The sequence below is a fragment of the Sinocyclocheilus grahami genome, unplaced genomic scaffold (assembly GCF_001515645.1).
Source record: "Sinocyclocheilus grahami isolate Dianchi unplaced genomic scaffold, SAMN03320097.WGS_v1.1 scaffold64.1, whole genome shotgun sequence".
Classification (NCBI taxonomy): domain Eukaryota; kingdom Metazoa; phylum Chordata; class Actinopteri; order Cypriniformes; family Cyprinidae; genus Sinocyclocheilus; species Sinocyclocheilus grahami.
The window spans coordinates 7,445-33,122 of NW_015505243.1; the positions used below are offsets into that span (position 1 = coordinate 7,445).

Genomic DNA, 25,678 nt, shown 5'->3' on the forward strand with positions numbered 1-25,678 from the left:
CAGATATATAAAACAAACATAAATGATTTAACAATTAAATAATTATAAATAAATAAATCAGCAGCGGGACTTTGTATCACTCCACTTATTCAACTGTTTTATCCTGTTTAAACCATAATTCAAATTGTGGAAATGAAAAGGAACATAAAAGGCATTTTGCTATATATCACACATATGAACATACATGTTTATGGATACATGAGAATAATGGTCTCATTTTGAAGTTTCTAAGGTCATCTGAAATCTATAAAACCATTCAGTCTTAGATGGAGTATAACAAAACACTGGCAAGTGATACAAGTTGTACAATTCTATGTGAAAGTGCAGTACTGCAATGATAGCTGCTAGCACTGTACTGCTGAAAACTTGTGATGAGCAGCAGATGGTAAAATGAAGAGCATAATAGGTTTAAGGGCGTTTATTAAGGTATTTAATATCAGTCTACAAGAATAAATGACCTTGTACATCTGAGTTTTCCGCATTTGCAAGAAACTGCAGGGAAAATGAACAAATAATGCACTAATGGTAATGATCATGTAATTTTTCCCAACTCTCTCACTGAACTTTAAAGAACTCCTCTCATGGTCAATTAGAAAGCAAGCAAGCAAGCCTTCAAATCTAACAGCTGAGGACATAATATTGTAAAATTCACAGGTTATGCAACTGACATTTAATCATATACGTCTATTATTATCTCAGAGACGGCACAGAGGTAGTTCAATGTTTAATGAAGAAGCACGAGGGGTTGAGAATGAGTGTTCTGGATTAAACATGCAACACCCATGTTCAACCGGGACAAAGACATCACCAATCGTAATCACAAGAATCATGTTAATATGACCTTCAAACGTCACTTTAAACACATATAGCTCTGTATCAGAGCTGATTCTGGTCCAAAATGATGGTGTTGCTAATCTGTGTTTAGCTGGTGAGTCAACAGCAACTCCTAACTTTGGCTGATGATGAGAGAATTACAACATAATTACATCTGACATCAATTAAAGATCACAAGAGCATTGCCTACTGTCTGCCAACAACTTTAATTTATTCAAAGGGTGATTTCAATGAAGCATTAAATTGTCAAAACAGTCCTCAAGGCACATCAAATCGTTACAAAGCGATTTCACTTTTGCATTGCTAAATGATGGTTTCTTTCCTAAACTTCTGGAGGGCAAACTTTAAAATCGTACTGTCATATAAAACATTCCGATATTTATAGTGCCCTCCATGGAATCAATGAGAAATGGGTGTTTATTCTGCACAGACTGATTTTGTTGAAGGTTAGATCTGTCATAATTTAAACCTCCTCGTTCCAAACCCAAACTTTCTTTTTTGGTCTGGAGGAAAACAAAAGCAGATGACTCTTTTCCATACACACACACAAAAGAACTCTGCCAAGCTTTAAAAATGACAAATGCACAATGAAGATATCATAAAATGGCCCATGCAACTATTGCAAGTCTTAGGTAAAATATCATAAAGACCTAAAGATCTGATGCAAATAGCTCTACATCTCATTTTATCAATATCATCTCTTTATAGAAAACCATAATAATGTACTTCTGCCTGCTTTAGAGGTGGCAATGGAAAAGATGTAAGGTACAGTACTGTAAGATCAAACAATTAGACATCAAAACAAGACCTAATTTACATGTCAATCAGTGTATCCTCTTGCCATCAAAAAATTTTTTCAAACCTTGAGTTATCACAGCCTGATTTGGAAATTGGGGGATCAGGCTTTTAACTACCGCATGAAATGGTTTAACAAACACAATTTTCTTTACCGCAATCTATTCCCTGCTGAAACAAGAAGGTGGGATACAGTAAATCTAAAGCCTCGTCCTCTTTCCAAATAATCAATTTGTCACAGCCGGGCCAAACCTCAATTGCTAGTTGGTTTCAGGTGGAAATTCTCATTGTAGAAAGCATATCCCTTGCAGAACCCATAAGATCATTTATCAAATTAAGAAAACAAAATTTAACATAAAATTACATTTATTTTGACATATTTAGTAGCAACTGTGTAGTAATAATAATACAAATCCTCTAAATCCATAATATTGCTTTCTCCCGTGAAAAGGTCATCTCATCTGAATCAGGAGAGAAATATGCACAGTCAGATCAAGCACCGTTCATTAGCCAAAACAGTTCAAAACAAACATGTGGGTGGAAAAAGCAACAGAATGGTCTATATCAGGGATGTCAAACTCAATTCCTGGAGGGCCGGAGCCCAGCAGAATTTAGATTCAACCCTAATTAAACACACCTGATCCATATAAACAAGTCCTTCGGGTTTATTTGAAAACTACATGGTATGTGTTGGAGCAGGGTTGGAACAAAACTCTGCATGGCTCCGGCCCTCCAGGAATTAAGTTTGACACCCCTGGTCTACATCCATCGCATGTTCACATAGAAAAACAACGCGGGTGGACACAGAAATCAATTCAGTCTGAATGGCTGCTTATTCACAGGAAAGTTAACTTTTTCAAATTAACTTTCAAAATAGTCTTTTGTTTCAGTTGTAGTTGATCGTCCACTTCATCCAGCACAGATTGGTCTCTGTGTTCTTGTTTGTTCTACTGACTCAGAAACTGCTTCAGATGATTCAGCATAGGCGGTGAACCAACTCAGGGTTGTTCTTAAACAATTTGTTCATTTTGAATGAATCTTTAATATGACTCGGGAACGACGAGTTGTCTCAGCGAGGGATTCGTTCATTTTGTATTGACCGCGCATGAGCAACATCCAAAAGGTTATGTACAGGAAACAGAAATGATTAGTTCACCTCCCGAGTCTTCGGGTTCTAGTCTTTCGTTCATCACAGCCACATAGACCAGAAGCAATGCAGTCTGTACCGGAAAGAGAAATTATTAGTTAATCTACCGAGTCTTCGGGTCCGAGTCATTTGTTCTTTTGTCACATGACGTGACAGCAGGAATGGATACAAAAATTAGTTAATAATTCCCAACCTTCATTACTAACTAGTTCATAGTTTGTTTATTTACTTTTACAGTTACGTTGTTTTGTGGTCTCGCTTTATAGCTTTTTATTTCTTACAATTTATAAATTTGTGAATTTCTGTGATGGTTCTTCTTCTAACTAATAATTTCTCTTTCCGGTACAGACTGCATTGCCTTGTGCCTATGGGACTGTTGCGTGATGAACGCACGACTCGAACCCGAAGACTCGGGAAGTGAACTAATCATTCACTGCACTGTGCGCTCATGGTTCACCTGCAGGCGCTACTGTGTAAACTCATAAACAGAATTTAGTTGTTATAGACTCCAGGGCCGGCCCATCGCATAGGAGAAATAGGCAAATGCTAGGGGCGCCATTCTTCCATAGGGGCGCCCAAATGAGTTTTTTTTTTTTTTAATAATATTATTTTAGTTAGGGGTGCACTATATATCTAAATATAATCGATATCGCATTATGGCTTAATGCCACAGTCATATCGCGAAGGTTATGATTTAATTAAATAAAAATACCAGTTTGCGGGTAACGTGTTCGAGTGCAGCCCATGACACACAGCGCTTCACTCTGAAACATGCAGCGCATTTATTTATTAGCTGGCAAACCACCAAAATAAAAGCATATTTGATTTTGAGCAGAGATGCACCGATCGACCATCGGCCATAAATCGGAATCGGACGGTTTTTTTTTTTTATTTCAGAGTCTGTAAACGGTGTTAACAGAGGCCAGAGACGCAAAGAGGAGCATGAATGTATCTCTGAGGGGAACTGACTGTCTTAAGAAACAGTTTAGATGGCATTTTCCTTTCATCTTGCCTCTGTATAATGCATTTAGTGTTTACAGTGGTAATCAAGGAAACAATGCATCACTGCTGTTCCTTAAGCGCCACCTGCTGACAGAGAGTGAATTTGCATTTTCATTCAGCCTATCTGCTGTTTGGTATGTTTTATTTAGCCTAATTTCACAAAGCTAAAGTGAACCATTCTGTTTTTGCTTCAGGTTTTGAAATTATACAGTCTAATTTAGATCAAAATATAGGCTAATAAAGCAACTAACCATATTCTTCATGCACTATATTTTCATTCTTTCTTGTCTTTAGCTTAAATAAAATACATAAAAAAATCAGTTTTGGATTCTGCCATGAAAAGTTAAGATCAGTGAATACCAAAATGTATGAATGTCTGAAATTAAGAAATTAAGATTTAAATGTTAGTATTGTAGCTGCCTTTGGATGATAAAGTTCTCTAATTTAAATAGCTATGAGTTAATAATTTTGTGCAACCATCTTATTTCATATTAAATTTGTTTTATGTCATAAAGCTATGCAGTTTCTGTGTGAATGATCAGTGGTGGAATTGGCTGCGATGCAAGGGGCACCAGCTAAAATCTTGCCTAGGGCACCAAATTGGTCAGGGCCGGCCCTGATAGACTCAACTGATATACACTGTACCCGTGCCCGTAGCCAGCTATGAGGTCACTGAGGTCCGGACCTAGGTACATTTTTCATGTTCAAAAATCAAATTTGCTCTATGAATGACTAATTTGCGTACGTGGTATGAAAATGACCGCTGCAAGATGCTGGCGGAGTGTGCCATATGAGAGAGTTGTGAGTGAGGGCGTGGGCGCAGCCGTGTAGCCAGATCCAGCTATTATAAGTGTCTTTCGACGCGTCTTTTCCACTTAATTTGACACTTTCTTAAGTTAATAAAGTGAGAAGTTGCAGTTTAGGGTTAGCGATATATTTATCTTATCTTATCTGCAAAAGATTTGAACTTTCGGTTTATTTATTTATTTTTATTTCTCGGTTTTTATTTGTTTACATAGCAATATCTGGCAAAACTGCATAACCACGGACAGGTTATTGCAGACAGGATACCACATTCGGTAAGGCAAACGCAGAAAACATCATGATATTATCTGCCAGAAACGTTATAAACACAATAAAAACAGTAGCATTTAACACTAGTACAGATATGTAGAAATTAAATGAAATGTGCAAACACTAGTCATGAAGAAGTCTATGCTATTTCATTAGTAGCTATAGGAGTTACATTTTCACAAAGTCATGCTAAAAACATTCATAAGAGCACTAGACAAAGTTGTCATCTATATAGCAATGAAAACTATAACAGTAATATGCATTGTTGCATGAATAATAAACAACTGACAAAATGATCCACCCATAATACAGACAATTGTAAAGTATCAATAAATTGTGATGCAATAAATATGGTATAATTTAACAAAGTTCATCCCTCCAAAACAGAGAAAACATCTTTCACATACATCTACATGTCTGTCTATTTTAAAGTGTTCAGTGAATATAATGAGTTGTATTTGTAGGGGTTATTAGCCAATTCTTAACCCCAGACCTCACTAATTTTCAAACCCTGGTGATGGCCAGTGTTTTAGAGTAAGAAGAAAAAAATTAATTCACAAGCATTAAAAAAACAGGAAAACATTCTCAAGAAAGCATGTTAGAGAAAGAGAAAATCAATAAAAAGCTAGAACATTTATTGATAAATTGCCAGTTTTTCTTGTTAAGCTGCAGCAACCAGTTATATGAACAAAATGGCAAATCCACTTAAATCACTTAAATAAGTTGTGAATTCAAATGAAATTAGCCACTATGTTGGCAATAATATTGTGATACAAAATAAAACTGATGATTGATATTTCAACCATTAAGAGTGAAACGTGAAAATGCACATATTTTGTCACTCTCAACTGTCTACAGGTAAACAACAGAGATATTTGATGAATCAACTTGTTTGAGTTGAGTTGAGAACCTGCAGCCTATCAACTCCCAGCGCAGATCTTCAATCATTAAACCACTAAACCACAGCCACCCCCAGACGCGTGACGTCCATCCGCGACGCTCCCGAATCGCTGTTGTAACCGGCGGATGCAACACGTCCCTCAGACTCACCGGTGCTGAAGCTGCGCGCATCCCGAAGATTCCAGCATCCCGCGTCCTTTCACAGCGACAGTATGGATCATGATGCCTTTTACCGCCTGATGAAACTTCTCTTCGTTTTGTTTTTTCGCTTAAATCATCACCCTCGCATCTTAACGTGATCATCTCGCGATTTAATATTCTTGGGAATCGGTAACCTGATATAGCCTATCAACTCGGTTTTTGGTAGTTATGCTCGTCGATTTGACTCGCGCAACTGCGCTCAATAAACTGACGCCTTTATTTAGTTGCACTTCAGCATCACCAAAAAGCGCAGAGAGATTTCTGGAGTGAATCACCTTCTGAACACTCAACTGGAGCAGAACCAGTGCCATGGGTAAGAGCATAAAGCAAAGAAACATTTTCTGTCGGTTTGCTAAATGAACGTGTTCTCGCATTTAAGTGCGTAATGGCATGACAAACAGTCTTTCACATTCGGAGCGCATGCAAACCATTGAACTTGAATCATCTGTTGCTAATGCGACAATTGTGTGGTTTTGACGCGTTTGTTCTTTATGGATTTGTGCCCGAGCGTTTGTTTTGTATGCATTTCGATGGGCAATCAGTTTTTCCATTTCTGATTTCAGTCATGTTATTTTCCACCTTCCTGATCATTCATATAGACACATGCATTTACTCAAACGTCTTGTAATTTATAGTGAAACACGGAGCTGAAATGGATAAGCGTTAATGCTTCTGGACTTTTAAATATGAGTCTTTTTGTACAAAGCCAGCTTTATCATACAATTGTAAAGATATTAACATATGATGCAACAAATATATTAACAAAGGCATCTCTTTTTCTTGAGTTTGTCTTCAAAACTGACTTCAGATTTGTAGTTTTCTAATTATTATGGACACAGATAAACGGACAAATAATATTTTTTCTTTAGTGTTGCCCACAGTAACGCGTGCAGCAGTAGATGTGCGTTTCCTAGATGTATAAAGCTTGGTGCATTTATTCTATTAGGGAAATGCCACCTTTTTGCCTTTACTGGTTAATTATAAGCATTTGTCACATAGCAGAACCATCCTATCTAGTTAAATGCAAAAAGGTGACTTTTTCCCTTATAAATTGTAAGCAAAAATGTTCATAAATATACCCATATAGTATCACATCTGCATGCATAATAATAATTTAAATAATGACCACAATCTTACTTTAGATTTTTGCATGGCACAGCTCAAGACATCAACTTCCCAAAAGTATTCCCTGTCAACAACCCTATTAAATGCTTAGAGACGCTTTATGATAAGTCTGAATCATACGGAAAGAGGCTTTTTACAGTGTTGTAATTGGTCTCTTGCTGGCAGTTCAGTGGAAAATGATAGACCTTGCCTTTTGTGTCTTTGCATACTAGGCTGCACTCAGCAGTTGGGCTTCATAATGTTACATTTCCTTGTACTTCCCACTGAAATCCACAAAGCACCTCAATCGTCATTTGAATCAGTGGCCATGTTATAATCAGTTAAGGCTGTGTATTAGAGAGCCTCCATCTGTGGACACTGCTGATTCTTTATGCTCCTTCTGAATAAAGTACAAATAGATGTCCGTCCTGCAGGTACATACTCCTCGGTATAGATCATTAAACTACTGTACTGTATATAGAACCACAGTTCTGCGTGTTCCCCAGATGCACTGATGTCACAATTAGCTTCTAACATTCAAATTTTATATTAGTTCCACAAATGATTCCAAGTATGGGTTTTGAGCTTTATACAATACCTGTAATCATTATAATTCAGATATATAGTCAATTATAATCAAGAACCTGCTTAAAACCAAAATGTATGGCCAAGGCATGATCCGTTTTGAGCTAAACCCGCTATTATGTTGAACCAAACGTTGGAAGAACTCCAAGCACCTATAAAAGGAGCATGTGAGGTCCTCCTACAGAAACTGCACCTGAAAACCAGAAAATTCCCATACTTGGCATAATGCGTGGAGCTGCAGATCATCCTATGATACAATCTTTAACAAATACTCCATTTGAGTCATTTCAGAACTAAACAGTGTTGAATGAAGTATGTTGACATGAATAATTCATTTTCAAACCACAGATATGTTAATGTGAGTGTACGCTTAATGTATGCCAGCGTAACTATGAGAAAACAACAGCTGATAACTATGCTTTATCAAGATTTATCTAATTTAATATTTTTATCAAAATGCATTATCTTAAGGACTCCATTATCTTATGGCACAAATCCAACCGCGTTAAGAATATTTTTATATTCCAGTCATGCACATCAAACTAGCTTTAATATAGTTAGCCATGACTGATTATTTTGCCCAGACTGTAGAAGTAAGTCACAATACAGTTTACTCATTTGGTAAACACTTAGAAGTCAACATATTTTATGTAATATGTTCCTGTTATTATTATTAGTATTATTACTACTAGAGATTCACCCATGAACATTTCTAAATACGTAAATCAAAAAAAAAAAAAAAATCTGTAAACTTTCAGTAAACATATGATTCGTTTCATCTTTTAAACAACTTTCCCTTTGTCTTTTGTCACTTAAACTTTAAAGGGTTAGTTCACCCAAAAATAACAATTAGGCTGTGTTTTACTCACCCCCGAGGCATCCTAGGTGTATATGACTTTCTTCTTTCAGACAAATCCAGTCGGAGTTATATAAAAAAATGTCTTTGATCTTTCAAGCTCTATCATTGCAGTCAGCGGGTGTTGCACTGCTTCAGTCCAAAAGAAGTTAAATAAAAAGCGCCCATCCATAAAAAAGTGTCTCACACGCAGGGGCAGCATTTCCGTATGGCAGTCGCCATACCCTAGCCCAGTCAGGTGTGCCGTGGAAAATTCTAACTCTCTATTATATTTCGTTATTATTATTTTAAATCACTGCTATTGGTCTTCCTTATGTCTGCTTGAGGGTTTTACAAATATTTAACCAATGAAAATCATTCAAAAGAGCTTGTCACTAAACTTTTTAACACTATGGATCCTCAAACTGTCAGCAAAACCTCTTAACTTCACCCTGCTTCCATTCAGAACAAAGTGTGGTGCAGCGCACACAGCCTGGAGATATATCTCGGCTTGTTCGCAATGCAAGGGTAAATAATAAATGATGTTTGAATAAGTATAGCGTTTTCTTCACTAAAACACTATGTCTATAAATGGCTAATGTAGGCTAATTTTGTAGGCTAGGTTTTAAAAATCCTGTGCATATAGCGCTTCATCGTCTATCATGAGATTTTGGCCAAGTGTATTAAACGACATGAAAAACTAAGCGCCCATATAGCTACAATAAATGTTATAACCTGTAAGTTGATGAAAGCGTATAATGCGCTGCACTTGCTGCCTCAGATGCGGCCATTGTAATGACAGACAAAACACAGATCTCCGTCATTCGCTGGTCAAAAACCTTATTAACTCCATTTGAGCTTGATTTTCATAAAATGTTAAGTGCAAGTGTCTGATAAAGCCACATACCAATTTTGACGACGCAGTGTTTAATTATCATTTAAAAAACACTTTTTCCTTTTCTATTTGTTTTATATTTCAGTGCTTAGTAATGTGCAAACTCAAAACAGATCAAATTTGCAAACTGTCACAGATCAAAACAAAACAACGGTCAAGAATTAGAAGTACAAAACGAGGATTTGTAAAGAAGAATATCTGAGGATTTCGATATAAGCCAAGAGGAGACTGGTTTTCCTTTGCTAAAGTAAGGAAACTTTGCTTCCTTTGCTCCTGTAAATAAACGTTGGTTTTCACGAGACTCACTGGCGCATGCGCAGCGCTGACCTCATACGTCATGCTCCCGGAACTGCTTCTGTGTACAACTGCTGGCGCAAGCTAGATTAAAGTGATTATTAAGTTTTGAATATGGATATTTTTCTTACAAAAACGCATCGATTCGCTACAGGAGGCTTTTGTTCACCACCCGGAGCCGTGTGAGACACTTTTTTTATGCATGGGCGCTTTTTATTTAACTTCTTTTGGACTGAAGCAGTGCAACACCCACTGACTGCAATGATAGAGCTTGAAAGATCAAAGACATTTTTTTATATAACTCCGACTGGATTTGTCTGAAAGAAGAAAGTCATATACACCTAGGATGCCTCGGGGGTGAGTAAAATGCAGCCTAATTTTCATTTTTTGGATGAACTAACCCTTTAATGCTAACCAATAGTCAAATAGTTATTTAAGCATACAGTAGTTTTAAGTTACTGTTCATAGGGCTGGTTATCGTTCAGAAAATTTAGTTTCCAATGCTGGTACCTTTATTTCGATACAGATTCCTGAGCGATACTTTTTTGATACCAGTTTTTTTAAATCCATTTTAACAAGATATCCAGCCCTAACTGACAAAAAAGGTACAAAAGAGGTCACTGGGGTGGTACCTTTTTTAAAGGTACATCTTTCTACCTTATTTACCCCTGAAGTATGTACTTTAAAGGTACATATTAGTACTTAAATGGTACATATTTGTACCTTTTGAAAAGGTGTCACCCCAGTGATAGCGTTTGTACCTTTCTTCCGAGAGTGTAGGTCCACCTGTGTAATTATAAAATAAACAATGACGGCAAGTAAAGGTGAATTTTAAAAAGCAGTTTTTCAACTGGGATTAGCAGAAATGCTCTGGAGTGAACTTGACCTTCACGCCTCCATGTCCAAGTCCTCAAAGCCTCCTCAAAAGTGAGTGTTTCAGGAGGGAGTAGTCCTCCACAACCCACTGCAAACTCACATAATGACTCTATTTTACTATGAAATGCAAGTCCAACCCTTTTGAGGCATTGGATTTGCTGTTTCCCTAAATAAATCACACTACAGAAACAAAATGGGTTGCTGAAAAAGAACAACTTACAGTGCAATCAATGTATATTTTCCATAAGCATGTATGCTCTGTGGGATTTGAACCCATGACCTTGGCGTTTACTGCAACAGTTGAGCTATATTGAATGCACAGAGAACATATGGGGTTGAATGCTTGTTAATTTCAGCTTTACCACTGACAAAAAAATTATGAAATTCTCAGAACCACAATATGTTTTCACCTTTTCATCTGAAAGAGTTTGCCCTCCCCATGGCTCTTGGCTTGTATTTCAATCAGATCGGTTTTCCTTAATGATCGTATAACACACAATGGACTCAATTTGGATTAGCTATGCCCTTAAATGTTCAACTCTGAGGACAAAGAGAAAAACGCATTGCAAAAGCACAGCAAACTCCTTGCAAGGGGGGTTCATTGGGAAGGGAAGTCCCTGTGGACAGACAGCCAGAAAAAAGGAAACTTTAATAGACCTCATTGGAAGGTGTTGGGAACTCATTCTGTGGACTGGGAATTGATGCTTGAGTGAAAGTTAATTTACTATTAGTGTTTTTCTGTATTTTCTTATCAAATAAACGCAGCCTTGATAAGCATAAGGCACTTCTTTCAAAAACATTTAAAATCGTACTAATCTCAAACTTTTGAATGGCAGAGTATAAACCAAATTGAGGCTAAACTAATTGCATTTTGATGAAACATTACAAACACAAATAAAGACCAAAGTAAACAGATAAATTTTGATTTCATGTTGAGTTCAAGTAGCCTAATTCAAGAAAATCAAAATCAAAAATCAACATAGTATCCGGATAGTCGAAAAGCACAGCAAAGCTTAAAAGAAACTCTCCCTCCATTATAAACAAATCCGGCAGCTATGCTTTTAAAAACATCCTTATCTGTTCTTGATTTTAAACAGTTAAGTGAGAGTGAGAGGAAAACATTAAGCGAATCAGCTCTGCAAATCTTAAACCTCTAATGACTCTCTAAGGTTTAATTTGCTCATTGATTTCTTTAACAGCCAGACGTGGAGATTGATTGCTAAGGTTCTCATGCAGCCTTTTTTTTAGATGAAGTTTTTTTCCTGTTGTACTAGTTTAATAACAAGCAGTAGAAAATGTACCCAATCCATCGAGTAGCCCACTGCTCATGAAATACCCTAGAGAAAAACCCATCCACATCTCAGTGGGAGTGCTGCTCTCATCAAATATTTTTGTCCCCAATTAAAAGAATGTGCAGTATTAATGGGTCATATAATTACTTATAAAATGTTGTCTTCTTTCTATATAAAAGCCAGTAGGGAATACAGCTAGCTTGCTTGGTGGCAAAGTCTCTTGTTGGAAGAATTACCACATTCTTATGGGTCTTTATCCATGTCGCTAATGATCTCTGCTGCTAAGGGAAGCAACGTGGTCTCAATACCATCTCTCTGTTCCAATAACTAGTCAGCAGGAGATGGGTGACTGGCCTTTAGCCACAGGATGAAACATATTTACTGCCCCAATAGGACACTATTATATAAAATTGATGACTGTGTAAACTGTTTGGTATGCCCCAATGCTGTTGCACATCTCTTCTTGTTAAAGCATCAGCGCAAAGCAGCAAAACAGTGGGAAACTTATTTGTCATGTGTTACTTGCTAATGATACAAGCAAACTTTGAGACGGATGACCCTTATGTTGCCTTTCTCTCATACTTAATTTAGCGTGAAGCCTAAGATGTATTCAGTGTTTGGCTGCTTTGAGCTACATAGATTGTGAATGCTATTTTTAGTCTCCCAACACTAGTTAAATCTTTTGAGGGGGTGTACAAGAAACGACAAACTGTTCCGTGCATATGTTAGATGTATCTGATTAGCTCCACTCTGATAAGTGGATCTCATTGATTTCCATTCATTTAAAACACTTTCTCCACTTCCCACTCGCTTCCATTTTGGCTAAAACCAGGGTACATTAAAAGGTGTAGCGCTAAATGATGGATAATTCCGCTCGAATCCTCTTATTCAATTAGAGGGTCCCCAGTGCATTTTATTTTATTTGATTACGTCTTAATAGCTTGAAAACACTCAGCACACTCTACAGGATGTTCCCCATCCATCACAATCATGAATCGTTTTCTTTGATGATAAAGATGAGGTTGTGCATAATGGATGTGTGCACCCACTCTGTCAATTGCAAACCTGTGCTCTCTAGGGTGAATGCTAAAACTGACCTCAAATGTGTTCTGTCTGTCTCTCCACAGGGCCCTTACTCTGGGAAGGGCGCCTGTCATGTTTTCTTTTCCATGCTTCTGTTCTCCTGCTGCTCAGCAAGGGGGAGCGGATGTGCCCTGTGAGTTGCCGCTGCGAAGGCAAGATTGTTTACTGCGAGTCTGGCGCCTTTCAAGACGTCCCGGAGAACATCTCTCTAGGGTGCCAGGGTCTATCCCTGCGGTACAACAGCCTCTTGTTGTTGCTACCTTACCAGTTTGCTCACCTCAACCAGCTGGTCTGGCTCTACCTGGACCACAATTCCATCAGCGTAGTGGATAGACTGACTTTCCAGGGACTTCGTAGGCTAAAGGAACTAATCTTAAGCTCTAACAAGATTGTGCAGTTGCAAAACGGCACCTTTGAGACTGTCCCAAACCTTCGCAACCTTGACCTGTCCTACAACCAGCTGCAGGACTTGATGCCAGGGCATTTTCATGGACTACGCAAGCTTCAGAATCTTCACCTGCGATCAAACAACATCAAAACCATCCCTGTCCGTACTTTTATGGAATGTCGAAGTCTGGAGTTTCTAGATTTGGGTTACAATCGCCTACGGACTATAACTCGTACAACATTTCTGGGACTGCTCAGGCTGACAGAACTTCACCTTGAGCACAATCAATTTTCCAGGATTAACTTTTTCCTATTTCCACGCCTCTTAAATCTGCAGGCGCTTTATCTGCAATGGAATCGCATACGGATGGTCGTCCAAGGTTTGCCTTGGACTTGGCACACTTTACAGAAATTGGATCTATCAGGCAATGAGATTCAAGTTTTGGATCCTGCTATTTTTAGGTGTTTGCCCAACTTGCATATGCTCAATCTGGAGTCTAACAAGATCAGCAACGTGTCCCAGGAAGTTGTTTCATCATGGATCTCCATTAGCACTATCAACCTGGCAGGAAACATATGGGACTGTAGCTCTAGTATCTGCCCTCTGGTGTCTTGGCTGAGAAACTTCAGGGGAACTAGAGATGCCAGCATTATTTGCAGCACTCCCAAATCCCTTCAGGGAGAAAGAGTCATGGACGCAGTGAGGAACAACTCTGTGTGTGAGGAGATATTCACCGTGGAACCGACCACGGAATTAACTCTTCTTTTGACTACTACTACGACAACTCTTTACGTAACAAAGCCACCTACAACCACCACTACAACCCCACGCACCACAACTAGACAGCTTTCTCAAGTTACCCACGTACAAAGACTGACCCCAAAGGTTTTATTCCCTGTTCAGTCCAACAATGAATTCCAACCACCCCTAACGGTAACACCTAGCAGTCTACCCTTCAGCCCCGAACCTGAGTTTGAGCATATGACCTTCCACAAGATCATCGCCGGCAGCGTTGCCCTATTTCTCTCAGTGTCTTTAATCCTATTAGTGATTTACGTGTCGTGGCGACGATACCCTAACAGCATGAGGCAACTCCAGCAGCACTCCATTCGACGCAAGCGCAGGAAAAAGACTCCAGAGCCTGAGCACAACATCAACTCTCAACTGCAAGAGTATTATCTAAGCTACAACCATGCCAATGCCGAGACCATGGACTCTTTGGTTAACGGGGCGTGCACCTGCACCATCTCGGGCTCCAGAGAGTGCGAGGTATGACCTACCGCTAAAAAAAAAAGGATTTCTCTGCACCAGGGAGTCAGAGGTAAACTTTTTAAGAGCATGACTGCCCGCAAACCTTCTCTCCTTCTTCCTGTCATTCCTTTGAACCACATCTTTGAAATGCTCACATTTAATTGCATGAACAGAGGAATAGTTCACCTAAAAGCAAAAATTCTCTCATTAGTCACTCACCAAGTTATTCCAAACATGTTGTTAATTTGTTTCTGTATAGGAAAGAAATCTCTGAAGGAGAAATGTGAAGAATCTTCACACAAAGACACACAAAGTGACCACATCCAGCAAGCTATAAAAAGGACAACCCCTTCCCCTCATGAAATTAGCATAACGTAATTTGACTCATGCACTATATTCCAAATCTTCTTAAGCATTAACTTGAGAAGAATACAAGTCGTATGAACTTTTTTGGTTCTCTTTCATTTTTGGAGCTTGACAAACATGGCCACTATGAATTGTCAATGGAAAAAATAAAAACTTAAGAGTCTCCTTTCATGTTCTACAGAACAACTAACAGCATAAATGTTTAGAAAGAGTGAATAACGACAAAATTGTCCATTTTGGCCAGTGCTCGAATTGAAATTTTTTTTGATTATACAACCCTTAAGTGCTTTACAACTAGCTCTAAAATTTTCACTTGACGGTCTCCCTCGATTAAACCTAATTCATAGTTAACAATCAGAGCAGAGTAGTGTCATATGTAGTTGCCTTACAGAAACAAAGCCTTCATGACACGAAACAACACTCACAATGATGTTATTGTGAGTCATTATAAGCCTTGCGTTTATCTTCAGACGAGAAGGAACTGAAATAGCGTTCAGTAATTATGTACTTTTTTTTTTTTGTCTAGATGCATTTTGCTGCATGTCTACATGCCCTTTACAAGTACCAGATGTTGGAAATCAATGTACATATTCATGTTTTCCATCACCTTCAATTATTGCCTAGTCTTTTAACTCCTGCTTGGGGTTGCTACATCGTTCGTTTTGATCACATCTTTGTTGTAACGGGTCATCACATATTCAGTTTTGACATTTAATGAGCAGGAGTACTCATTTATGCATCTTATTATTTATCTTTATTTCTCGTGTTTGTGTCGAATTGACTCTGGCCTCTATTATCGTTTTGGGTGATGCAGAATAATGAAAAGAACCTTAATAAAAGCTTTTACAAACATAACCAAATAATGCATGACATTTTGATGGGGAGGATACTTAATTGTACCCAGTTTGGCTTTCTGTCCCATCCCAAGAGATAATCACAGCAATAGTAGGTCACATGGGATGAGATGTGAGGATGCAAGTATCTATCAAATTCTCCATTGTAAAATGAATTGGACTTTAGGTCAGTTATATCCTTTATTTCCATATAACTGAACATCAGTATACATGCATTTAACAATATATAGACTTCTAAAGCTACCTTTTGTCTATTAAATGCTTTGAAGTGCAGATTTTAATTTGATAACTTCTCAACAGATTGTTGCAATCAATTCTGATTAATTTGACAGATTAATTAGCATAATTAACATTCACAACCATAATAAAATGTAACTAACCACATAATCATGAACAGTTAGTGCAGAGCAATAAACAGGCTTATTAAAAGGAAGGGATAAAAACTTCCCATCCAATCACAATTTCATCTGTATATTACATTATAGCCAAATTACACAGATGCCAATATGGGAATATGCATGAATACACATACACAAAACTACACACGGTAAATGTCTGCTGAAAGGATAAAACCATTGCATTTAAAAAAAAGACATTTACACTAACCAAAACAGTAAATCTTCCTATTCCTATCCTATTCTTGATGTCCAATGCAGTGAAACCAGCTGAGAGCCACTGCCTTAACTCGTGTCACCATAATGATGAAAGTGACACTACTGGCTTGTCTCCCATTGCTGATGAGTGACATTCAGAGAATGTCACATTTTACTGTGCTTGATAGTTTCATAAAGATGTCAATCATTTCCCCACCAGTCTTGAAAGCTCCCAAATTATAGAAATATACAGTGTGGCATATGCTCATATGCATCCTGCTGAAGGCATTTAGAGCTTATATTACCCCTCAGGGACCAATAAACTATGTGATTCATTTCTCCATCCACCCATACAAAAAAAATGGTCTAAAACACGTGGGGGTTTTTTTGTTGCTTTTTTTTTAGGAGGCTGTATTTAGGTTTTTTAGGATCAGTACTGTAATTGTTCTGAAACTGATTTGTAACACCATCCACAGAATGAAGTTTGCGGTTGCATAAACATCATATTCACATGCTGTTCATGTGCTAATTTTTCAGTCGATCTCCCGTACAGTTGACAGTTCCCAATTCAAAACCAGCTGTCGTTGTTTCATGTTTTGAATCATTAGGACAACCTGGTGGAATATGCATCTTGAATTTGAAAGGCATAAACACTGTTTGTCAAGCTCTGCTTTAAACTGTACTTCAGTAGAGTGACTAACTTTTTCAATCTTCTGGTGACCCTAATAATCGAGATTGTTTTCCTAGTCTGTCAATGGCACTTCCACCTCGGCTTCACACTTCTAATCTCACCATGAAATTGCTTCTTTTTTATTTTTTTATTTGTTATCCCTGCTGAAGGTTCCTAAGTGGATACTTGCTTGTTTACTTCTGCCTCTGATAAGGATATTTTGCCTCCAGAGCCATGAAGTAAAACGCACTTGGAGTTGCATATTTGACCTCGTTTTTTAGACCAAATGCATATTTCTTCATGGAAAACAGCAGGTCAGATTTCAAGCAAGGTATATATGCAGCAGGTTGTCACAACATGACTTTTCTAGAACAAATCTCAGTTTTTCACTGAGTGAATCTCACAAAGCTAGTAAAAAACATGTCAGAGTCATAAAAAATAAGGAATCGTATTTTGCATTAAAAAAAATTAAGCACATTTTAGAACCATTTGCATTGTGAACTTTATTTGTATGAAAATTAAATGAATTTAAACAGAAAATTCACTCTAAATTGTAATGTAGACACATGCATTTTCTGTAAAGCTGCTTTGAAACAGTGCATATTGTGAATTGAACATTATCGTTACCATAATGCAGTACAAAAATGTGCATAAACCCACAAATAAAACCACAAATAAAATGTGATAAATGTCTTCGTGCAAAATACAATTTCTCTCTTTATGTATGTATATTTTCAATTTAAAATACTGGCAAATATTGATCAAAACTAGGAATCTTTGTGAACAGGCCTATTTTGATTGTGATTGTGGCTCATGCTGATCATTTATGCAACAACAGTATCCGTTAAGTGATAACTCCATCACTTCCTGCAACAAAACAGGCCTAACAATAAGTGTTCTACATTTGCACTTTAAATTAAAATGCATGTAGCTCTTCCCAGGAGTAAGCCAAGGACGGTGTTTACTCAGGCATCATGTTTATTAGCAATCTTAAAACAACAGGCTAAATGGATGAGATAAATAGGCAAAGTGTATTAATAGACAGCAGTTGGCACATTTTTCAGAGCCTGCAGCATTTTCTGAGGGAGAAAGCAATGCGTGTTTTGTGTCAGGAGCCTGCAGACTGACAGATCAGAGCGAAGATGCTAATATTACTTGAATGTGCATTACATAGGAAATGGATTCCACTGCAGGGTGAAGGGGTTTGTTTCATGAGCTGTGAATAATCAAATCAGATAGATCAATGCAAATTAAAAAAGTGTTTCTGTATCATATATCATATTTTAAAAGTAATTACTGTAAAATCTGCAGTCGGGTTAGGTGACTCATCACTGTCATATAAAATGTGTAGCATTCTGAGAAATATTAAGTGTCTTCACATAAGAAAGTCAACCTGCGTGTTGTCATATCCCGAAGAAGCCATTCATATCACCTCAGAATATTGCGTTATCATATGTGTGAGAAGAATAAAACATTACAGATGATTCTACACTGTGCTTCCGTCCTCCCTCGAGTCTCACACTCTTTCTGAGAGTCTTAAAATCCTTGTATTTACTTGGATCAAAAGTCAATATGAAATCCATCCTGACTCCACTGAATGTTATAAAATCTAATATGATTTTTTTTTTAAGTTAAGGCTGCATTTATATGATCAAAAATACAGTAGAAACTGTGAACATATTGTTACAACTTAAAATAACAGTTTTCTATTAAATCATTCTAATATGCCGATTTGCTGCTCAAGAAACATTTCTTCTCATTATCAATGTTGAAAACAATTTTGCTGCTTAATTTTTTTTTTGTTGTTGTTGTTGAAACCGTGATACTTTTTTCACCTTTTTTTCAGGATTCTTTGATGAATATAAAGTTCAAAAGAACAGCATTTATTTGAAATAGAACATTTTTGCAAAATTTTATTTATTTATTTAAGTAGGCCTATTTACTGTCACTGTGATCAATTCAATGCATCCTTGCTGAATAAAAGTCATCACAGTCATCAGCAAAATCAACTAAGTCTGATGTCATCAAGCATTCTTCATTTTTCAACCCCTCCTCCATCTGTCATATATTGTAGGGACACTTTTTACTTCAAACAGTGTTTCAACCGTGGAAAGACGTCAATATACCAGCTTGTAAACAATGTTACGTAACGTAATTTACTTAAAAATAAATAAATAACTAACATAATCGGTGACCATAAACTCGCTAGAAACATTTACTCTAGAGAGGAGCATTTTGCTAAATATATGCACCAAATAACATATTCATTATAATTTTTACTGTTCTTCAATACTTAATTTATGTTTGAATATATCTGTCAAGTTTTAATTACAGCCACCATTTAAAAGTTTGTATAAAAAAAAAAAAACATTTGGACTTGAAATATAGGAAAGTATTATAACTTTACTATTATGAACAATGAATTGCGTGTAATTTAAGTGTTTGTATACAAATCAGTTCATTTTAACCATCAATATTATAGTAATGTAGTACCAACTGACTTCCATGTATATTTTACAAAATTAGCTGAAAGATTTTTTTCCTTGAGAAAATTTGCCATGTACTTACCTGATATAGGCTGTATCCAAACAAATCTATATAGAATCGAAATTTAATCACAAGCTTGTGAATCCAAATCAAATCGAATTGTGAAATGTGTGTCAATACGCAGCCCTGGATAGTGATCAGCATCAAGCTTTTAAAAAAGAAGGAAAAAGTATCACAGAATGGTCCCATGTGCCATAAATTTGTTCTGGGTGTATGGGTATGATGAAAAACAAACTGAAATGTAATGTATTACTTAACGAAAATTCAGATCTTGATCGTGGGTCTCTGTGAATGAGTCTATTATTGACACAATTCACTCCGACCCACTCAGGAAAAGCACACAAGCTGTGATAAACCAATATTAATAAAAAAGCGACTTGAAATACAATGCCTATAAATCCCAAAAAGTATCCAGGTACTTCCCTAATAAGTTGATTATCTCCGGACCGGAACGCCAGTTGACAGTCAGAAGGACAGTTGACAGATGAACACGATAACTTCTTGTGGCGACAAAACACAATGTGATCACAAAGTAAATGGGTTTTATTTTGTGTCGCATTTTATTAATCTTGATTTTTCACAACTTGTGTGCTTTTGTGCGCTAATAGAGTCTCATGAACGTGCAGTCACACAGAGACCAACAGCCAAGGTCAGGATTTTCATTAAATAACACATAAAATTTCAGGTTGTTTTTCACCAAACTCTATCATCTACAGTACACCCATAACACTTGAAATATACAACACGTGTTGCATGGAACCATTCTGTGACAATTTTGCAATTTTTACTTTTACATCAATGCTTGATGCCAGGGTTGCCAGGTCTATGAAACAAACCTAGCCCAATTGCTATTCAAAACAAACCCAATCTTGTTTTTTTCTCTGTGTTTTTTCCCATGGTTAAAATTCCGGGGTGGGGTGGGATCCTGCGGACTAAAAAAACAATCAGAGGCAAGAGTGTAAAAGTAGCCCAATTCCTCAGTAAAAAAAGCAGATTTGGCAACACTGCTTGACGCTGATCGCCATCCACTGCCACTGAATATAGACCGGGATCCTGCGGACTAAAAAAACAATCAGAGGCAAGAGTGTAAAAGTAGCCCAATTCCTCAGTAAAAAAAAGCAGACTTGGCAACACTGCTTGACGCTGATCGCCATCCACTGCCACTGAATATAGACCAGCGAATTTATAACACTGAACATTATATAAAAGAATCTCTTTTTGTGGTCTGAAAAAGAAAGAAGGGCATATGGCATTAGAATAACACCAGGGTGAGTAAATTATTATTTCATATTATTTTTTGGGTGAACTATCCCATTGAGATTGAGATCTGAAAAATATATCAAAATTAAGCACATTTCTTGTTTTCCCTTTGTTATTGTTGTTGTTATTTTCTTGTTTTAAGCATAAACTCGCTTAATTCTACATTAACAACTAAAGTAATTTTGCTTCTCAATGCATCTTTATTCAAGATATTCAAGAAAGTTTAGATATTTGTACTGGAAAACAAGATCAAAGATTATAATTTTTTGCAGTGTGGTGCACCTCATGCTCAACCAAACAGGAGTGTTTTTGTTATTTACCCACTGTACAGTATCTCTCGCTTCTCTTGTCCTACTGGTATAATGCAACTATTTGTGTTTTTCCTCCTCCAGTTTCCTCCATCAGTTAAAGATAGACACTTAATGCCCTGACGGCTGAAAGCAGCTGTCTTCTCGAGCTGTGGCATATGCGCATATGCATGCACACGCGCGCACATGCACACACACACACACACACACACACACACACACACACACACAGTGTGACAGCAGAGGTGTAGAGCTGAAGGGACGCTTGAGCTCAGGGGGTCAGAGGAAGTCCTCCCTTTATTAGAGAAATCCATTGGCACAATCGCTTCATTGCTGCCCTTGCGGTCTCCTCTCTTTCTCATCGCTCTTTAAGGAGTGAGAGAGGAAATTAAAGTGAGCAGAGAAGCATAGAGCAGAATCCAACTTGGATTAAAGGTGCAGATTAAAAACAAACTGTGCTGCAGGATGTTAAGGCTATTTATATCACACCGCGATGAGACTTCATAAAAGAAAGGAAGAATTTGCCTGAACCTTTGACCCAGTGGCTAATTAAACAAAGGTAATTCTCGTATTTGCAGCTCTTCTCTTTTAGTTTTCTTTCTTCTGTTGAACACAAATGGAATACTTGTTTCTGAATGTCTGATATGCTCTTTTCCATTCAATAAAAGAGACGGGGGTTGGATGCTAATCAGAAAAAGGTAAAAAAAAAAAAAAACACCATAAAGCCATTTAAATTGGCAAAACACTATATTTCAAGTCATTTTAAGTCTTATAACAGCTTGGTGGGGCTTCCATGGTGCTTTCACTGTCATTTTGGAGTTCAGCAGGCCTAACGTGTCTATTTTCACTTTAATTGCATGAAAAAGCCAAGCTAGGACAAAGTGCTTTTGTGTTCCACAGACTAAATAAGGATTTTATGACCAAATATTAGCTGAAGTACTTATGCAGAGCTAAAACACATCGTCCAATTGGCCTACGACAAAACCTACCAAAATGTGCAGTATATAAGAGCACTGTGAAACACCAGACGTTGAGAAAACTCACAAACTTGAGGTATCAACTTAATTTGAGCCTGTGCTTCCATCAAATAATATAGGAAGTTCTATAAACTCAGTTATAACAATAGTGTTCTTTACTTGGGAATTTTAAGTTAAGCATTACGACTACGTAATAATGCTGTAGAACTTTCTTAGTTTGTCCACCTTGTGAATCAGTTTGAGTAATAAAAAAATTATAATTGTAGATTTATACTCATTATAATAGAAGAAACTAAACCAAGGAGAACACTAATCACTTTAATGGTGACTTGAAACATAATATAATCAAATATAATCAAAAACACAACAGAGCGATAAAACGGCTATTAATTCAGAATAATAAATATACATCATCGTAAGTGGCCATGCATTGACCAAAAAAACATTCAAGTGCATCTTCAGTGATCAAACTGAGCATGCTCAGAAGCATATTAGTTGGACCGTCACCACCAAACTTGACAATAAAGTTCTTGTCATTGAATATTTTAGGTTGTTCATACTCAATGGCCTAAAAATTGACTATGTATTGACAGTGAGTAAATGTTGACATATTAACATTTTTGGCTGAACTATCCCTTTAAAAGTGGCGGACAATGCCAAAATCTTACAATTGACAACATATTTTTGCCTGTAGTTTTTGCCTAACATGTTCTTGCCTAAAACATGCAAGTCACATACTGTATTAAACTCTTACTCACTATTAATGGACAGCATGTTAGTATTCCCTTCCACACATAGCCAGCTTCCAAATCCAAGCAGCATTGAAGAAACAGAATCAGAGTCTAATCAGCAAGTAAAAGGGGAGTCTTTCCTGCAGAGAGCTATCTTAAAAAGGTCGAAATTCTCTCTCAGTTATCAGCATTCCTGCAATTGTGGAACTTATTTAACTTGATTTCATTTATTCACAGCTAACAAGCTGTTCCACATATTGCCCTCTTCCATAATGTACAAAGGGGCACTTAAAAGCAGTTTCAATACTTTTTTTTTTTTTTTTTTTTCCTAAACCAAGATGAAATAATGGTTTAATTTTGTAATTCTACTTGTTGGTCTGCATGCCAATTTATGTAAAATGATTGCTTTGGAAAAAAAAGAAAAGATTTTGATGTCTAATTGTGCATTTGTGCAAGGGCTGTTTTCTTCCAATAATTCTGGAAGTAGTAATTCATTAAAATTACTAATTAAAAAAAGTAATTTTCAATGATAATCTTGTATTCTTTCCCACATTTCTGACCCGAGACTTAAAGGCAACGCTGGATGGAAACGCCAAGATGCGCATAAATTCAAAAAATGCGCATAAACAAACGTATGCGCACAATTGAGTAGGATCAACTTTTTATCCAAAAAAATTTGCATAAATTACGATGAAAACACATTTACCGAATAAATTTCTCCATGCGTGTAGAAAAATTCATGTGACTTTGCGCTATGAGGCAGGATAAAACTTGACTAGCAGCGGAACGATCTCATTCACAGCATCTATATGTTGTTTTGGTCATTCTGAAATGCCTGAGCAAAGTCTGTTGTCAAAGTATTTCTGAATAATTGTCTTACACAACTACGTTCCCAAACAGCAGCATCCATCTCCGAAATCATTGACAGCATTTATTGTGTTACGTCTGCTCGCTCTGAGGTGCAATTTTTATCATATATGAAAATTAGTATATTCAGTGGTTTCTCCTATCTTCTTAGTGATATTTAGTGCCACAGTTTACAAGGAAGTGACGATTTTGTTCTCTTTGACTCGTTGGATGGAAATTGTGCTTTATTTGCATGTTTTATGCGATATTCCAGTTTTGCGCATACGTTTAATTCAAATCTTTGGATGGAAACGGCTATTGAGATTAAAATAGAGAGCAAATGAAGATGTTTGCTGAAGTCTCCTGTTTAGATTTCACTTGATTTTTCCCTGTTTATGATTAAGTTGCAAGACTATTGTAAGTATAAAGTGTTTTTCTAAAACACTGTGGCAGAAATCTAAACTAAATTTGGCCACAAACAACAACAACGACACAGAATACAAAATCTCTCTCCTCTAGAGTTTCACAGCAGATCTCAAAATATGCCTCAAACTGCTCAGAGTTTCTTAGAAAAAGTCTGCAGTCAAGTCAGAGATCTCAATATGAGTTCAAATATTTCTCACAAGAGCAAATTATCGAAGCTGCTATCCACATTCAGTAGCTCAATACTGTTACTGTATTTCAACTATTAACTCGTTTATGAGTATTTTTATTTTCCCTAAAGGATTTTAGCAGAAACATCTGAAGCATGTTGACATATCAAATCACTAATACTTATACATAACAAAATATTCCATAAGACTCCTGAGCTATGAAAGCAATAACCTTTCAATTTTGTGTCTAGCTACTGTTAGATTCACTCCAGCCGTCTGCCACATTATATGAAATGTGTTCCAAACCGGTGAAGTGTTGATGTTGATGTTTTTATTTGTCATCATAACAATTTATGAGGCCCATCAGTTAATTTGTATCACCGCATGACTCATGATTCTATAGTACAGGCGGAGAGGTGGAGTGGCCATCAAGATTTATACGCTTGCACGTTTATGTATCGCAGTGTTTGGCTGGCTTCTCTTAGAGCTGCTGTCCTCTATTCACAATCCACAGCAATTCAGGGCTGATAAATCAAGGCCAAGTTTGCATACAAGCACTGATGGACAGGCTCATTTAGTGTCTCTGAGGAAGACTAATCAATGATAAGGTGAGCGCTATCCATTCTCCATCTGGAAAACTCTATTGCAGGACTGATGAGGTGCAAATTAAAAAGCCATTAGAGAAGCATCTCCCACCGCGGTGAAAAGAGTCATCTGGTTTGTGGTTATTTGAGATCTGAGTGATTTATTACAATCAAAGAAATCTCAAAACTCAAGATCAAAAGAAAACACAACTGGAGTCAAGGTTTAACAAAAAAAACACACATACTCTTACACACTGCAATGGTGCTTATAAGAGCAATTACAGTTTGAATCTGGCTCACAACATTTAGTTCCCCTATTATCCTTCCCATCACGTCCTGTCTTTATAAAAGAGTAAAACAACTAACAACAAGCTATAATGACAGCTAGCTAGAATGATGAGTAGATAGCTAGCTAGAACAAAAGCTAACTAGAACAAGAGCAAGAATGATAGCTAGCTAGAACTATCCCTGATAGCAAACGTACATCACGGAGACTATGAGATCTATATGAAAAATTTAGGAGATCTATTTGACATCTGCATGGCGTATTTCTTTTTTTAGAGTGTTTGCTAATCTGCAATACGTCTATAGGACGTTTCCTATCAGATGTCAAATAGACGTTTAGAAAATGTCTTTAAGATGTTTATGATTTAGAATGTACTGTATGTAAAACTGACATCTTAAAGACGTCTATCAGATGTTTGTACACAACAGATCCTTTCCAGATGAAGCGGTCTTTAACAGACATCTTGCAGACGTATGTGTGCAATCTGGGATAGATCAGTAGATAGAT

The 25,678-nt window shown here is 37.0% G+C and overlaps 1 protein-coding gene across 2 annotated transcripts; it reads left to right on the plus strand.

Annotated features, from left to right (window-relative positions):
- Positions 1-6,243: 6,243 nt before the first annotated feature.
- LOC107584861 (leucine-rich repeat transmembrane neuronal protein 4-like) lies at positions 6,244-14,580 on the plus strand. 2 transcript variants are annotated; one of them, XM_016271619.1, is made up of 3 exons: positions 6,244-6,266; positions 12,962-14,057; positions 14,166-14,580. In XM_016271619.1, exons 1-3 carry the CDS (start codon positions 6,263-6,265, stop codon positions 14,578-14,580), a joined length of 1,515 nt encoding a protein of 504 aa, XP_016127105.1. In that variant the 5' UTR covers positions 6,244-6,262. The 2 variants fall into 2 exon arrangements, with proteins under 2 accessions (XP_016127105.1, XP_016127104.1); XM_016271618.1 differs by having other exon boundaries at positions 12,962-14,580.
- The last annotated feature ends 11,098 nt before the right edge of the window (positions 14,581-25,678 follow it).